Source organism: Nelumbo lutea, chromosome 8 (genome assembly GCF_056320005.1).
Source record: "Nelumbo lutea isolate HS-2025 chromosome 8, American lotus-T2T, whole genome shotgun sequence".
Taxonomy (NCBI): domain Eukaryota; kingdom Viridiplantae; phylum Streptophyta; class Magnoliopsida; order Proteales; family Nelumbonaceae; genus Nelumbo; species Nelumbo lutea.
Window position 1 is genome coordinate 31,900,917 of NC_142691.1, and position 18,123 is coordinate 31,919,039.

Here is an 18,123-nt window from a genome sequence, read left to right on the forward strand (position 1 = left end):
TCTCTCTCTCTCTCTCTCTCTCTTAGATATCTTTATTAAATGTATTATAACATGCATTGAGATGAGAGGCTTGAAAACCCCAAGCATCCCTCTTTTTCTTTAATAATATAATCTCTCATTAGCACATTATAACATGCATTGAGATGAGAGGCTTTGGAAAACTCTAACATCCATCTCTCTTTTTTAATAATATAATAGTTCTCTTTTACTCTCTCTCAATTGTCTCTAATTAATAATATAATCTCTCGATAATAGTGTGTACATAGCTTTATTGATGACATAACAATGATTATGTTTTCATATTTTTAAAGTAAAAGAAAATAAGAAGAAATATAGAAAAAGGAGAAAATAGATAAATATCTATGCTGAAAGGAGAAGGCTGCTGACATGGACTATTTTGTTTTATTATATATACATATATATAGATTCTGACCATCAGGCTTTTGAGATATTTCCATTCACAATGTAAACTTAGTGCCAAACATGCTAGGTGGATTGAATTTATTCAAGAATGTACATTTTGTTCTAAAACATTGTGCAAGTGTTGAGAACAAACCAGCAGATGCCCTTAGTCGTGCACTCACTGTTCTCCAAACCATGAGCATCAATGTAATAGGTTTTAAAAAAGTTGAAAGACAAGTACCCTTATTGCCTTGATTTTGGTATCATTTTCCTTGATCTGCAAAGTGGTAATCGGCACGATCATGTGGATTTTGTGATTCATGATGGTTACCGATTTAGAGGATCTAAATTGTATGTTCCCTAAACTTCATTGCAATACTTTTTTATTTAGGAATTACATGCTGGAGGAATAGCTAGTCACTTTGGTTGTTGTTGAGGATAGATTTTATTGGCCATCTTTAAAGAGGGGATGTAGCTAGAATTGTGTTTCAATGTCGAACATGTCAACTAGCTAAATCCAAAAAGAGGAACACAAGATTATACACACCTTAACCTATATTCCACACTCCTTCGAAAGACATTAGCATGAATATTTGTTCTTGGGTTGCCTAGGACAACTAGAGGACATGATTCCACCCTTGTGGTCATGGATAGGTTTTCTAAAAACCGCTCATTTTCTCCCTTTCCATAAAATCAATGATACCTCAAATGTAGCCAAACTGTTTTTTTAGGGAATTTGTTAGGCTCCATGGCTTGCCTACTTCAATTGTGTCAGATAGGGATGTTAGGCTTGTCAGTTATTTTTGGAAAACATTGTGGAAACTCTCAAGTACAAAGTTGAAATTCTCAACTGCTTTTCACCCATAGACTGATGGTCAAACTAAGGTTTAGTTGGTGAGCACTGAGCAATTAGGTAGCTGGGACTCGATGCTGCCCATTGCAGATTTTTTTTTTTTTATCAATAACACCAGCTTCATTAAATTAAAAGAAAAGAGGGAATATCGATACAAAACGGGAGATAAAAAATCTTAGCTCCCCAAATGCCCATTGCAGAATTTGCTTATAATAATGCAATCAATCAATCAACCGCGAAACACCTTTTGAGATTGTCCATGGCTTTACCCCTCATGCACTTGTTGACCTTGTTCTCCTGCCTCTTGATGCCTGTACTTCTGCTTATACAAATTCTTTTGCCCAACATATCCGAGATTTGCATGCCAATATAAGACAAAAAATTACTTCGAGTAAATGAAAACTATAGACTTGCTATAAATGCACATCGCAGAAATCAAGAATTCAATGAAGGAGATTATGTCATGGTTCGTGTGTGTCCCGAGCGTTCTCCAAAGCACTCCTTTAAAAAGTGATATGCTTGAGCCAATAGCCCATTTCACATCATTCGATTGATAGGACCTAATGCATATGGACTTGATTTACCTTCAGACATGGGAATTAACTCAAATTTTGTTTCCTTATTGAGGCACCATCGAGCCTCCTACTCTACCTGCAGGTGTGCCCACACCCAGCATTGCTTCACCTTTAGTTCCCGTACCCATTCTGCCCCAAGTTCAGTCCTCACATGCCAAGCAAATCAAGAGTATTCTCCAAGACGAAATTGTCACATCCAGACTAGGTGGTTTTCAGCATTATCTTGTGAAATGGAAAGGTCACCCTAACACTGGTGCTACTTGGATTCCAGAAGAGGAACTTCGTTACCTAGACCCAGATCTATTGGAGCATTATCATTCCTTTACCCTCCTGAAGAGAGTTCTTTTCCATCGGAGAGAATTGATGGAGATCACTTTGAGACCGAAGCGCCACATAGAATTCGTACTTATTTTAGGCATTGATGACATTAGTCTAGAGTCTACCTTGATTAATGCAAAATTTGGGTTTAATAGTAAAATTTCTTCTTAGTTGGGGAGCTATTTGTAATTCTCATATCTGGTAAGGATTTAATTATAATCTTCAATTTCTAGGTTTCTTATAAATACACATTATGTTAGGGTTGTGTTATGTTATGTTTCGAAGAAAATGATAGGCCTAACTTAATGTCCATCATCTTCAACTTTGATCCCTCCTCATGTGAAAGCAATTGAAAGAATTCTTAGATACTTGAAGATATGTCTGGAGGTTACAGGTCTTCTTGGGTTGTACTATGACAATCAAGCTGACATTAACATAACAAATAATCCAATAACACATGATAGAACCAAACATATTGAGAATTTGAGATATATCAGCATTTTATGAGGGAAAGGACTGTCCTTAGTTATCTTTGTGTGCCTAGGTTGAAGTATTTGCAGAAGGATTGCCTAGGTTGAAGTTTCTCGAGTTATTGGGCAAGCTGGGCATGATAGACATCCACATTCAGTTTGAGGGAGAGTGTTAAAATGGGCTGGGCTGACTATGTTTTAGTTTTTTATTTTTCCTTTATTAGTTTGTGTGGGCCTGAGTAATTGGGCCATATTTCTTTTTTTTTTTTTTTGATAAATAAGAGAGATAAAATTCATTAATAGAAAACAAACGCAGTTACAATCTTCCCGTGGAGAGGCACGAGATGCGTCCTCTCCTAACAGTAGGAAGATGGACAAAAGATAGAAAACAGATTCAGTCTACAATTGAGCCCAATACAAACTTTCCCTATTTACCCCTTGCTTTGCAAGACCATCAGCCATAAAGTTTGCTGATCTCCCCACCCATTGTATTCTCACTGTCAAGCTCCTTGTTAGGCAGTTGAATTTTTTAATTTCGTTCTTAAAACACCACACTATAGAGTCCGGGTCTTGTAGCCAGCCCACTACCACCTTGGAGTCCCCTTCTATTATCAACTGTTCCACACCTATCTGCACTGCTAGCTGTACTCCCTGGATAGCAGCAGCAAGTTCCGCCCTAGTAGAGTTTCCAACTCCTATGGGTCCTGAGTAAATAAGATCCACATTCCCAGTCTCATTCCTCAGTACCCCTCCCACCCCTGACGGACTTAGATTACCAATACTTCCATCGAAATTCAGCTTCAAGAAGCTTTCAGGAGGGGGGTTCCCAAACCATACTCACTTTAGTCTTTATGGATGAGCAATTAGCCACTGCTAACCAATTCCTCCAATCATTAAATGAGAATTGATGGAATAGGTCCGGTGATTTTAGCCACAGGGTCACCCTATTTAGAATGCAGTGTTGAGTTGGGCCGATTTCTAGTTATTGGGCCCAGTTGTTTTGTTCTTATTTTTAAGTTGTTAAGTTAGAAAGTTGTTGGGCTTTAGGCCCATTAGCTTATATTTTTTAAGTTGTGACTGTTCAGCTACTTTAGTAGCCGCCCTACTAAGGGCATTCTTGTAATCTTTCGTTCTTTTAAGTATAAAATATAATGAGGGGTTGGCGACCAGAACTAATTTCAATTCTGGTTAAAATCCCACTCTTTTTTCCTCTCTTTTCTTCTCTACTGCTGAAACTCTTCATCTTCTTCTTCATTCTCTTCACAAGGAATTCATCCTAATTTACAAACAGTGATTTCTACTTGGCATTGGAGCAAGGCCAAAGGTTCCTTAAGTTGTTTTCTCATGCAGCCCTAGATCGGCCGATTGCATGGTGATTTAAGAGGTTGATCAAAGATCTGTTTTACCCTGTAGTTGGTCTAGGATTTCTCATCAAAATCAGGAAAAACTAGAGAAAGGGGGAGTCTTATTTCTATTGGACTCTTCAATTTTGACCTAGGAAGTAGCGCCCTAATTTTTTAGGGTTCCTTAGAGTTTTTTGTAAGGGGCGATTCAAGTCCTACCTGATCTGGAGGTTTCTAGAGAGAGCGGCTGCCTCTTCTCTCTCTTCTCCCGTCCCGCAAAAAATGAATCTTTTGTGGAAGGACCATCTAGGGCACCAGAAAGGTGTTGGTTCCAAAAGTGTTTCATTTGATCTTCTTGCATATTACAACAATTTTCTTTGCACCTTTTGAGAAGTATAGATGGTCACGGAGTTGAAAACAAGCCTGGGAGTGAAATAGGACCAGTGGGAGGAAGTGCTAGAGACCTTCTCGGAGCTAGGACCATTACTACAGTTAAGTTGGATGGTTCGAATTACTTAGAATGGTCACAATCAGCAAAGATGGCCATTGGTGCTCGTGTGAAGTTAGGGTATATCATTGGTGAATAAGTGAAACCCGAAACTAACAGCTCTTGGTGGGTACAAGAGAACTATATGGTGATGACTTGGCTGTGTAATTCCATGCTGCCCCATATAAGCAAAAGCTTTTTATGAGCAAATACAACTAAGAAATATGGGATGGGGTTGCAGAAACCTATTCGCAGAGGGAGAATGTTGCTAGGACTTATCAATTGAGAAATCAAATTATTACTACAAGGCAGGGAGATAGACCTATTGCAATTTACTTTTCAGCCCTTAAAACCATGTGGCAGGAGATTGACCATTTAGAGACATTTGCTTGGGAAACCACCAAGGATGCAGCTGCCTACCAAAAGCACCTAGAGAAATATAGGGTGTTTGAATTTCTTACTGGCCTTAATCCCGAGTATGATATTGCAAGACAACACATTCTTTCCAGGGACAGTGTTACTCTCTCCCAGACATATGCCTTTGTATCAGGAGAAGAGAGCAAGAGAAATGTGATGATGAAAAATTTTGGGTTTGATCAGTCAGCCATGGTTAGCACTATGAGACCTAAACAAGGTGGAGACCAGGGTGGCAGTGAAATCAAGAAAGAAGACAACAAAGATTTGATCTATGACTACTGTAAGAAGCCTAAACACACAAGAGATGCTTGCTGGAAGCTTCATCCACATCTTGTGCCGAATACTCAAAAGTAAGAAGAGAAATGCTCACATGGCAGTCACCAGTGACATTCCGGCCCCTCCTACTACAGTTGTTCTAGAGTTTGTTGCAGCTACTGCAATAAGGGCCGAACTTGAGAGGTATGGGCAGTTTCCAAACCAGCGGAATACAGCCAATTCTAGTTCAGCAATAGGCGGACATCAAGGTACAGGTGGTTCTGGTGGAGTTCATTCTACCTCCTTTGCTCACACAGGTAGTTCACATGCCACTGCAAATTATGTTTCTACTTCAAGTAAGGGGGGACCTCCTTGGATTATAGATTCTGGAGCCTCAAAGCACATGACCCATAGCTCCACCATTTTTTCCTCTTACCAGCACTATTCTAGCAGAGACAAGGTCTCCACAGCTGATGGATCTTATGTTCCCATTGCTAGGAAGGGGTCTGTCAAGATTAGTGATTTAAATTTCCCTTCCCTCTGTCCTTCATGTTCCCAGATTGAGCACTAATTTGTTATCTGTTAGTAGTTTGATTAATAATTTGAACTGTTCAGTAATTTTTTCTCCTGATCATTGTATTTTGCAGGATCTGGATTCAAAGAGGACAATTGGGAATGGTCGCGAAGTGAACGGAATCTACCTCCTGGATGTGCTTCCTCCTCATCAGAGTCATCATGTCAGCAGGGATAATGAGTCAAGGTCTGTGGGTCAAATTATGCTTTGGCATAATCGTTTGGGTCATTTGCCTTTTTCTTCTTTGAGTCTTTTGTTTCCAAAGCTATTTGAGTCTGTTAATTTGTCAAGTCTGGAGTGTGAAGGTTGTCAACTTGGAAAGCATTGTAGGCATTCCTTTAAAGCTACTAATAAAAGGTGTTCTTCTTTTGATGTTATTCATTCTGATGTGTGGGGACCTTATCATGTTCCTTCTATGGGTGGTTATCGATATTTTCTCTTATTTGTGGATGATTTCTCTCGATATTCTTGGGTTTACTTGATGAGAACCCGAGATGAAGTACCATCCTTGGTAAGGCAATTTCATCAGATGGTGCTAACACAACTTGGAACACAAATAAAGGTGTTGAAATCAGACAATGCCAGAGAATATTTTGAAAAACACCTTGCTTCATATCTGTTAGAATATGATGTTGTCCATCAGAGCAGTTGTTCCTACAATCCACAGCAGAATGGTGTAGCAGAAAGGAATAACAAACACATTGTTGAGATTGCAAGAAGCATGATGATCACATCTACAATTCCAGTTCGGTTTTGGGGTGATGCAGTTCTCACTGTAGTATTTTTTATTAACAGGGTGCCCTCTCGTATACCTGGACTCAGCACCCCATTCAGTCTTTTTTTTCCTGAGGGGGAGATGTTTCATATTCTTCTCAGGGTATTTGGGTGTGTCTGCTTTGCACATGTCCTTGGTCCTCACCGCTCGAAGCTTAACCCGAAGGCAAAGAAGTGTGTCTTCCTTGGATATGCAAAAAATCAGAAAAGGTACTACTGCTATGGTCCAGTATCTGGGAGTCGGTATGTTAGTATGGATGTAATTTTTTTCGAGTCCACATACTTCTTCTCGAAAAATCCTTCTCAGGGGGAGTGTTTTGGGGAAATGAGTGAGCAGTCTATCCCTCTCCTAGTTCCAGTCCCTGTGTCAACTCCTGTACCTGATCCTCCTGTGTCACCTACGTTCCCTTGTGTCCTGCTTCTCAGCGTTACTCACGGCAGAGACTTCACAGGGAGGTTTATTTCACTACAGCAGAACTCACATCACTTCATGTCGATTTCTTGGAAACTCCTGATTCAGCTGACATGGATTCAGGTATTCCTCTTGATCCCTCTACTGTTTCAGTTCTCATTGATTCTACTAATCTCGTTACAGATAACCGGGACCTTCCTATTGCCCTCGGAAAAGGGAAAATAAAGTGTACTGCTCATTGTATTTCACAGTACTTATCCTACAGTGGACTTTCTCCTTCCTATCGTGCTTTTCTTTCTTCTCTTGACTCTATATCTATACCCAAGGGTGTCAGTGAGCCTCTCTCCAAACTTGAGTGGAAGAAGATGGAAGCTTTAATTAAGAATCAGACATGAAAGATTGTAGACCTACCAGAGAGCAAGGAGATTGTTGGATGCAAATGGGTTTACATAGTAAAATATAAGGCAGATGGAAGTAATAGAAAGGTACAAGGCCAGACTTGTTGCAAAAGGCTACACACAGACCTATGGCATTGATTACTTAGAAACCTTGGCACCAGTTGCAAAGATGACTTCTGTTCAGATACTTCTTTCTCTTGCTGCCACATACTCTTGGCCCCTGTTTCAACTTAATGTGAAGAATGCTTTCCTAAATGGGGATCTGCAAGAGGAAGTGTATATGGATCTTCCTATTGGCTTCTACAGTGATGCTGAAAAGGGAAAGGTATGCAGGCTTAAAATGTCACTTTATGGCTTGAAACAATCTCTCAGAGCATGGTTTGACAAGTTCAGGAAGGCCTTGGTTGCTTTTGGCTACACTCAGACTCAACCCGATCATACCTTGTTTGTGAAGCGAAGGGGATCCTTGGTGTCAGTCCTAATTGTTTATGTAGATGATATTGTTGTCACAGGGAATGACCTAAGTGAGATTGATTGTTTGAAGAATAATCTACACAAAGAATTTGAAATTAAGGATCTTGGAAAACTTAGATACTTCTTAGGCATTGAAATTGCAATATCAAAACATGGAATTTTTATCTCTCAAAAGAAGTATGTCTTGAATCTTCTTCAAGAAACAGGGAAGCTTGGAACAAAGGCAATCAGTACTCCTATTGATCAAAATCACAGAATTAATGCATCAGAAGGAGAGCCAGTAAAGGACATTGGGAGATATCAGAGACTTGTGGGGCGGCTGCTATACTTGTGTATGACAAGACCAGACATTTCCTATGCAGTGTGGTAAGTCAATACATGCATGCTCCACGAGTCCAGCATTGGGAGGTGGTTGACAGGATTCTTGCTTATCTGAAGGGACACTCGGGCAGAGGCATATTGTTTGCTAATCATGGACAATTGAAACTAGAGGCTTATACAGATGCAAATTGGGCAGGATGCCTTAATGACAGGAGATCTACTTCAGAAGTATGCACCCTTGTTGGGGGTAATCTTGTTTCATGGAAGAGTAAGAAACAAACAGTGATGGCAAGATCAAGTGCTGAAGCTGAATACAAGGCCATGGCACATGGAATTTCAAAACTTATTTGGATCCGTTCCCTATTGAGAGAGATTGGTGTACAAGCAAAAAAACCTATGATGTTGTACTGTGATAAACAAGCAGCAATTAACATTGCCCATCATGGTTTCAAATGTCGCCGAATGTCGCTAATGTCGCCCGACATATGTCGATGTCGAGGCTCACCGACATGAAAGTGGATGGTAATATAAAAAATTACATTATGTTAGTCGACATTTCATATATTTCGTAAATGTCGACCAAATCAATCCAAATAACCAAAAAAATACAATTTTTCCTATTATGTCGACAAGATCTCTACTAATGTTGACAAGATGTCGACTAATGTACATTAAAAATATAATATATTAGTATATTATATTAATATAATACGTTATATTAATATTGATTATTCCATTAATAATTTCTATTTAATATTTCAAATAAAATATTTATAAAAATAATTAACAAAACATAAAAACAAAAGAATAAATTAATTACTTTATAATATAAAACATAAAATATTTTTCAAGTAATAAAATATTAACTAGTTAGTATTTTTTAAAAAATATAATAAAAATCATAATAAATTCATAATTTATTATAAATTTAGTATTAAAAATCATAATAAATTCATTAAGTTTTATAAGAAATCAAAATTTATCATAATCTTAATACTACAAAAAGGAGAATCAGTTTATTAAATTTATAATAAAGCATAATGTATTATAACTTTAATATTTAAAAAATCAGAATAAATGTATTTCTATTTACTAGTGTGAAATAAATATATTAGAATGTATGATAAATCAGAATTAAAAATAAGAAAAGAAAATATCAGATAACCTTGTAAAAACATCAAAATGCATAATAAATCAGTAAATCACCATTTACTAATTTGTTATTGATCTTAGTTTCTTAGCTTTATATAATGGTTGGGAATAAAATAATAGTCTAGAAATATGTATTAATGCTTCTTTTAACATTTTACAAAATATCTTTGCATATTTCCACATATTTCATAATATTTCCATAATGTCTCTAAATTTTACAATATTTCCCCTCGACATCTCTGACATTTCCGACATATGTCCTATATTTTGGTAAGCAACATTTCCATTGACATCGACATTTTAAACCTTGTTGCCCATAACCCAGTTCAGCATGACCGGACTAAGCACATTGAAGTGGATAGACATTTTCATCAGAGAAAGGGTGACTTATGGGGAAGTTTGTCTCCCATACATTGTTTCTGACCTGTAACTTGCTAATGTCCTCACAAAAAGTGTTGCAAGGAACAAGCTGGAGCATGATCCACGCAAGTTGGAAATGTGACATTTACTCCCAACTTGAGGGGGAGTGTTGAGTTGGGCCGATTTCTAGTTATTGGGCCCAGTTGTTTTGTTCTTATTTTAAGTTGTTAGTTAGGAAGTTGTTGGGATTTAAGCCCATTGGCTTATGTTTTTTAAGTTGTGACTGTTCGGCTACTTTAGTAGCCGCCTACTAAGGGCATTCTTCTAATCTTTCATTCTTTTAAGTTAAGTATAAAATATAATGAGGGGTTGGCAGCCAGAACTAATTAAATTCTGGTTAACATCCCACTCTTTCTTTCCTCTCTTGTTTTCTATACTGCTGAAACTCTTCATCTTCTTCTTTATCTTCACAAGGAATTCATCCTGATTTACAAACAGTGATTTCTACTTGCAATCCTTCATCTCTTCTAGGCTTCTCTCCTCTTGTAAAATTCTGGTATTCCTTTCTTCCCACACGGACCAGATCAGCGTTGCTCTTGCACACCTCAACATAAATCTTCCTCTTCTGTGATGCCAAGGGAAGAAAGCAGGATCAAAAATCAAACTTGGGAGAAACTATATTTCTTTGGGAGGAAGAATCACATTGATTAGAGCCACATTAGCTAACCTACCAACCTATTTCCTATCCGTGTTTAGGATACCACCTAGGGAAGCTAGGAAGCTAGGAAGCTAGAGAAGGTGATGAGAGATTCTCTGGGAGCCGGTAGAAGGTAATAAGGATCACTTGATAAAATGGGAGATTGTATGCCAAAATAAAGAGGAGGGAGGATTGGGGTTAGGGAATTTGATTAAAAAGAATAAAGCACTACTGGGGAAGTGGTTGTGGAGGTGGCCAGTGGAGAGAGATAGGCTCTGGCATGAGGTGGTAGGTAGTATCCATGGTCACTCTGATAATGGGTGGGATGCTAGAGTATCACGGCAGGCAACCTTGGCAACTCCTTGGAAAGCTATTCATGACATCCTTCCTCAGTTTCTCAGTTTTGTCAGGTATGATGTTTGTAATAGCAACTCTGTTCTTTTTTGGGAGGCTACCTAGGTTGGAGAGGCCCCATTGAAAGGACCTCTTCCCTTCTTTGTTCTCTGTTTCAAGGTACAAAAAGGAGTCTGTCTCAAAGTTTTGCTCCTTTATGAATAATTCATTAACACCGAATTGGGAGTTTTGGTTTCATAGAGGTCTAAGGGAAGAGGAAATTGTGTCCCTAACAAATTTGCTAAACCAACTTGATACAGTGTGTTTGGACCCTTCTAAACCCGACAAACGGATCTGGACACCCAAGCCAAATGGATCTTTCTCTTGTGCTTCTTTCTTTAAATCCACTACTCATCCTAACCCCACTCAGCCTTTTCCGTTTAAGGAAATCTGGTGTAGGCCTGTTCCCCCTAAGGTTATGGCTTTTTGTTGGGAAGTGCATTATGGGAAAATAAACACCTTAGACATTCTACAAAAGAGAAGACCTTATTTTTGTCTTTCACCTTCTTGGTGTATCCTTTGCAAGTCACATGGTGAGGACTGTAACCATATACTAATTTCCTGTTCATTTACTGCAGAGTTATGGGAGTGTCTCTTCTCATTGTTTGGGCGCAGGTTGGTTAGGCTAGTGGAAGCAAGTTTGATTTTTGACCCTGCTTTCCTCCCTTGGCAGAACAGAAGAGGAAGAATTATGTGGAGGTGTGCAAGAGCAGCGCTGCTCTGGCAAGGAAACCAGAACCTTCCAAGAGAATGAGAGAAACTTAGAAGAGATGAAGGACTACATTCTAAATAGGGTGGTTTCATGGCTAAAATCACTGGACTTATTCCATCAGTTCTCATATAGTGATATTTGAAGGAATTGGTTAGCAAGTGGCTAATTGTTCATCTAGAAAGACTAAAGTGAGTTTGACTTGGGAGCCCCCTCCTGAAAATTTTTTGAAGCTGAACTTTGATGGAAGTAGTCTTGGTAATCCAGGTCCGTCGGGGGTGGGAGGGGTACTGAGGAATGAGGCTGGGAATGTGGTTCTTATCTACTTGGGGCCCATAGGAGCTGGAAACTCCACCACAGAGAAACTTGCAGCTGCTATCCAAGGAGTACAGCTAGCTGTGCAACATCTGATAATAGAAGGGGACTCCAAGGTGGTAGTGGGATGGCTACAAAACCCGGACTCTATAGTGTGGTGTTTTAAGAATGAAATTAAAAAATTCAACTGTCTGACAAGGAGCTTGACAGTGAGAAAACAATGGGTGGGGAGATCTGCAAGTTCTTTGGCTGATGGTCTTGCAAAGCAAGGGGTAAACAGGGAAAGTTTATATTGGGCTCAATTGTAGATTGAATCTGTTTCCTGTTTTCTGTTTTCTGTTTTCTGTAATCTATTCTCCTTTGTCTTTCTTCCTGCTATTAGGAGAGGACGCAGCTCGTGCCTCTCCATGGGAAGCTTGTAATTGCCTATTTCTCTATTAATGAATCTTATCTCTTTACTCATCGAAATAAAAATCGAACTTGCATCTGCTGGCCTAACCAACCTGCACCCAAACAATGAGAAGAGCCATATTTCTTTGTGTTCTTGGCTTCTTGCTGTCACCTACAAAGGAGCCTATATGTCTTTTCTCTTGTTATTGAGAAAAGTTACAAATACTAATAGAAGGACCAGAAAGGAGTGATCAATCTACCACCCATTCTCTCAATTGTTTCTTCTTTTTTTTTGATAGTTCTCTCTATTGTTTCTTCTTCTCTTCTTGTTTCTTCTTATTTTCCTTGACAGGTTTGCGTACAGTTCGGATTGGTAATATTCAACATTGCTGAAATAAAAGAAATGTTCTCTAGAGAGGTAAATCTAAGTTCCCTGTTAAAAAAAAAAAAAAAGAATTTATGTTTGCTTTAGAAAAAAAAAAACAAGCATTAAATAATAATTTTGTATTTTTATAGGTAAAATCTAAACTATCTTTTTTAGATGCTACATCTTTAGGTAGCAACTCAAGATACAGGTGCAACTTGGGTGAGTTCAGGTTGAGCATTTGTTAAAAATTGAAGGTGTAAGCTATTCAAATTGAGCACCCAATTTGCACCCTTAACTCAAAATGGAAAGGGTCCATGTGATTTTTCATGCCACCCTCTTTCTATGCAGTGAACTGCAGAATACCACAAAGAACCAGTACTTACACCCTTAATGTAAGGGACCATTAATAGGAGTAGTGCAAAACATGGCAAAATTTGGGGCTGAAGCTGAAAAAAAAAAAAAACTATATGCAGTTTTTCTTTGGTAGGGGATGAGAGGTAAGCATTACCAGGCAGTTGTCAGAATGCAAAAAATGGGATTTGATCCCCAAACACCACGTACCCCAAAAGAATTCAAAATAAAAGACTTTGCCAACAAGATAGCTATTGTCATTGAAAAAATCTGGCATCTTGGACGAACTTGGTCACCTCATTTTTTTAAAAGAATGGTTTTTAATAGTGAGCCCACCCTCTAAAACCAGAATTCCTATGTAAAAACCAGCCAAGTTTTGGTCATCCATCCAAGTATAAATGAATAGTTATGGATTTAAGATTACCATAGTCCCTCAAGAGAAGTGACCCCAAATGAATTGCCAGAATTCAAGCAGGTAAAACATGTATATGATACCCAACACCAGAAAACCCTATTGGTGCCAGCATTATCACATTTAATTGACAAAAACTTAACCATGAATAGGCAATATCATAAACATTAGATAATAATGTGACTAGTACAAGAGAAATGAAAATATAACTTACCTGGATCTCTCTTGACACCAGGTAAAGCAACCCGGAAAAGATATGCATCTCTGCTAATTCCTATGTCAACAAGACCAACAGGTGGACCAGCTCTCCCTTCTTTTGCTGTTCCAGTTAAAGCTATAGGTATCTTAGAGTTCCACTGTTCCACACTGGGAGTGGAAGTGAGTGATAAAATGGATGGCCCATCTAAACTGCAGGTTCTAACAGAAACATCTTCAATCGGATGCTGACCATGAATATATGTAGGAACCATCTGAGGCAGTGCTTGCATTTTAAATGGACCATTAAGGCGCCTCTTTTTCCATTCATCTCCATGCCTTGCAAAGCCAGGAGCATTTCCATTAGAGACCTCTTTTGTCATTGTCGCATCCCAAGATCCCATGTTGTTTGTTTCACTTTTTTCCTTCTCTGTATTGTACCAATGGCAAAATTGTTGCAATTCTTCTCTATTTATCTTCATATCATATATGCCAGTTAAGTACCTGAATCTTTCCAAATCCTCTAACTTAATATATGAAGTGTCAGGATTTTCAATTAGAATGATCCCCATGAAGATCTTATGTTTTACTCTGTACGTAGTTTGCTCGTGAAGATTCAGTGGAAAAATACATGTGAACTGCCGTGCATCTTCAAGTAAACCTGAGTTGGGCAAGGGTAGCTTACCATTTAAATACATGTATAATGAATGTGGTTTCAGGATTGCACTTGGATGTGCATTCCTCAAGATGTAGTAGTACAAGTTCTCTACTTGAGGAAGATTAACAAATGAAGAACCCAAATCATTCAAACTGTACTGTGGCAGACCTTCTGCTACTCTCTGAAAGGCTGACCGCCTTGGTACATCGGATTTTACATCCGGACCTAAGAAAGTGCCCATAATGAAGTTGAGCAAAAAACGCTGGTCATTTATGGATGCCTCAGCCAACAGCCTAGGGTGTTTGTTCTCTTGCGCATCCATGATGTCTGTTTAGTTTCTTTCAGTCTTTTCCTTTTCCAAGAAGAGAAGCAACCTCATATCATGTTAATAAATCCATACACAACAGAAAATTATACTATTGAAAAGTAGAGGTCTATTTTTTGTTATCACTGCAGAGTGGGCCTAACATAATCTTTTTCAGGGAAACAGCAAACTCATGTTAATGGACAGAAATAATATTATATCTCCAATAGAAAATAACCAAAGAAATGACAGAATACTCAATAACGAATGTCCCTCTTCAATAAATCCATGATGAAGTGAGAGAGACTTGGAGCTCAAATCCAACCCCATCATCAGTATACTGCTTCAACATAAGACAGATATAGACTGAACAACTTCAACCTTTGAAAAATATACTTGCATACATTGAGAATAGATAGAATATATACTGAAAATGAACTACATACAAAGATACAACACAATGTTAAATTATTTATCTCCTCCCCCAAATGGCAATAGGGAAAACTTTTATTAAAGGATAAATAAGACATAAAAGATATAATATGAGGAAAAACTCCAGAAATAAGGGAGCAACCCAAAACACCAATCATCCATGGAAAGTGATCTTATCAGAACTTGAAATCTATAAGGACAACATATTCAACAGACTGAAAAAGAATCCCAAAATCCAAAACATTCATCATGAAATGAGTGAAAAGTGAAACATGGTCCTATTATTTAAATGGCAAACTCTTTAGAAACTTGTTCTTCTTACCATCTGCTAGGATCTTTTAGGCTCCATTTGGTTTGTGGGATGGGAAGGGAAAATATGGAACATTCTAAATTTCTTCCCTTCCCATGTTTGGTTTGTGGGATGTGATGAGATGGGATGGGAAAAAGGTGGGATTATAGATCCCAATTAATGGGATGTGGAATCCCACCATTTTGGTGGGAAACAAGTGGGAGTGTAGGGGGAAACTTGTTTAACAAAAAAAAAGAAAAGAAAACCTCCCTTGTAGTGTTTCTAAGAGTTAATATTAGACCTATGACTCATAGATAAATTATTAATAATTTAATCAATTAAAAATAATTTAATCAAATTAATAAAATAACGTAACATATTAATAAAATAATTTAATCAAAACAAAATAAAATATAAACTAATAAATCTTAAACATATTAATTAATGTTAATAATCATTTAACCAATTAATATCAAACTAATAATTAATAATTACTTAATTACTAATTAATTAATTATTGATAATTAAATAAAAATAAATCGATAAGTAAATTAAAAGAAATAATTAATAAAATAATCAATGAAAAATAATTTAATAATTAGATAATAATTAATTTTAAAATACTAAACTATTAATTAAATTATAAGTATTAATAAAATAATAATAATGAAGTATAAACCAATACAAATTAAAATATAATTAACCATAATAATTAATATCTAACTAATAATAAAAAAGTATTATTAACGAATTAATAATTAACAACAAAATAGTTAATAACTCAATAAGTAAATAAAGAATAAATAAATAATGATTTTGTTATTAATCTAATCAATGACTAAATAAATAAATAATTTCAATAATTAATAATACAAAACAAAATCATTAAATAATTCATAGAAAATATTAATAAAATAAAATTTAACATATCAATTCTTGATTAATAATTAATTAACTAAATTATCAATATTAATTAATTATAAAAATAATCAATAAAACATTAATAAGTATTAATTAATTAATCATAAAATATAAAATAATAAAGTATTACTAATTACCTAATTAATTAATTAATAATGGTTGTTAGGGTTGACTTTCCCACTATTTTCCCTTTTGAAACCAAACAATGGAACGTGAAAATTTTCCACCCATTTTTCTTTTTCCATCCCACAAACCAAATGCTTCTTTAAAGAAAGAAATAGAACATTTTAATGTTGTTAACGCCCTTTGGCACAAAATCATGCAGAGACTAATTCTAGTCATGTGGACTGGGCACTTATATAGATTTCACATCAAATTAGTATGTATTAGGTCTAGACGGTGGTTCACTATAATGTTGTTAACGCCCTTTGTGCCTACTTTTTGTTTACAATACATTTTCCTCTTTGAACATATTGAATCTTTTAAGGAGCACAAAAAACCAAGTTCAGCCCCCAAAAGGAGATCTGGGCCAATATTTTCTGGATATCCAGTGCAATTGAATGACTTTGTCCTCAAAGATTCTGTTATTATTTCTCATATAACCCCTAACATTCGCAAGAGGAACTTCTCAAAAGAACCTCTTGCCCGTGGGTGGGGGGTGGGGGTGGGGGTGGAGACTTGAATACTCTTTGCTGCTGCACCACAACCCAAGTACTCAACTAAGCCTTTGTCCCAACCATATCAAATTGGTTATATGAATCCTGTTCCACAATACTACTCTGTTCGGTGGTATCTCTACAATTAAATTGTAAGCCCCCTCATTTCTCACTATTTCAATCCATGTCCTTTTTTGGTCTGCCTCATCTCTTCTAGACCCTTTCAACTTTTAACCAATGTTTTCAACCCATCATTGACCTGGGTGGTTGAACCACTTGACTCATCACCAGGTCAAGAAGCATCTTAGTTAATCACCAAAGAATAAAAAAGAACATTGAATTGGTCAACTACCTATCAACCAGATAGTTTAACTGTCAAACCATGTGACAAGTAAGACCATATTTCATATTTAAATTTTAAGCTTTTATTTGACCAAAAAAATGCATAAATTCTAAATTTTTAATTTTTAATTTTTGATCTTTTTGTGTCTTCAAACATTCTTTTGGTATTCATTGTATTCATTGTGTCTTCGGACATTCTAAGTAAACCCTGTTTTGCATTGTTAGCAGCGGCAAGTGGGTAGAAGCAATGGGAGCAGTAACAGTTACTGGACTGTAATGGCAACCAAACTACAACAGTGATCTGACTTCATTGGCAACAAGATTGCATCATTGATTGGATTGCTGTGGTGATCAACACTTGGATAGGCACAAGGACCACTGCCACCTAGCATAGATCGCTATTTGTGTGGCTCTCTTTCTCAAATCTCACCTATGCACCTGCACACCACAAATCCCTCTTTCTTGCCATTGCCATGCTTCTTTATGCTTTAGGTTTGTGACGTTTGTCTTTGATGATGTCACAGGTCAAACCTGCCAACCCAGATGGCTAAACTGGTGAACAGTCACCCAGAAAGAGAAACAGGTCAGTCACCAGTCCAGGTTTTAAACATTACTTGTAACAGATCACTTCTCAGTTCTTACTCGCACATTTGACCAAACTATCTAAGTGTACACCACTCATTTTATCACTTATTGGAACCACTCCCAGATTCCATTGAATAAGTTCATTTCTGATCCTATTCTTTCCAGCTTTCCCACTCATCCATCTCAACATTCACATTTCCACTAAACTCATTTCTTGGACGATTTTTTCTTGATTGTCTAACACTTGACTCCATGCAACACTGCTATCCATGTAACCGTTTTATAACATTTTCCTTTAAGCCTAAGTGCTATTCTCCTATTTACATGGTATCCCAGATTCACCCCTCCATTTTGCTAGTCCGGCTCTAATTCATTGGGCAACATCCTCTTCAATCTCTCCGTTGTTATGGATTACCAAACCAAGGTAACAAAAGAAATCATATTGAGGTTCTCTTGGTCTCAAATCCTAAGTGTACCCTGGTTTTTGCTCTTAGAAAATTTACATAGGATATATTCTGTTTT

The 18,123-nt window shown here is 37.1% G+C and overlaps 1 protein-coding gene across 3 annotated transcripts in view; it reads right to left on the bottom strand.

The window, feature by feature from the left end:
• Positions 1 to 18,123, bottom strand: part of LOC148843711 (increased DNA methylation 3-like) — a 59,967-nt gene that overhangs the window by 16,576 nt on the left and 25,268 nt on the right. Inside the window, exons 2-3 of one of the 3 annotated variants that reach the window (XM_088959029.1) lie at positions 14,634 to 14,716; positions 13,434 to 14,424 (exon numbers count right to left, since the gene is read on the bottom strand). In XM_088959029.1, coding sequence (XP_088815155.1) covers positions 13,434 to 14,394 — 961 coding nt within the window. In that variant the 5' untranslated portion in view covers positions 14,395 to 14,424; positions 14,634 to 14,716. The remainder of the gene's footprint in view (positions 1 to 13,433; positions 14,425 to 14,633; positions 14,717 to 18,123) is intronic. The other 2 variants (XM_088959027.1, XM_088959028.1) reach the window with 2 other exon arrangements.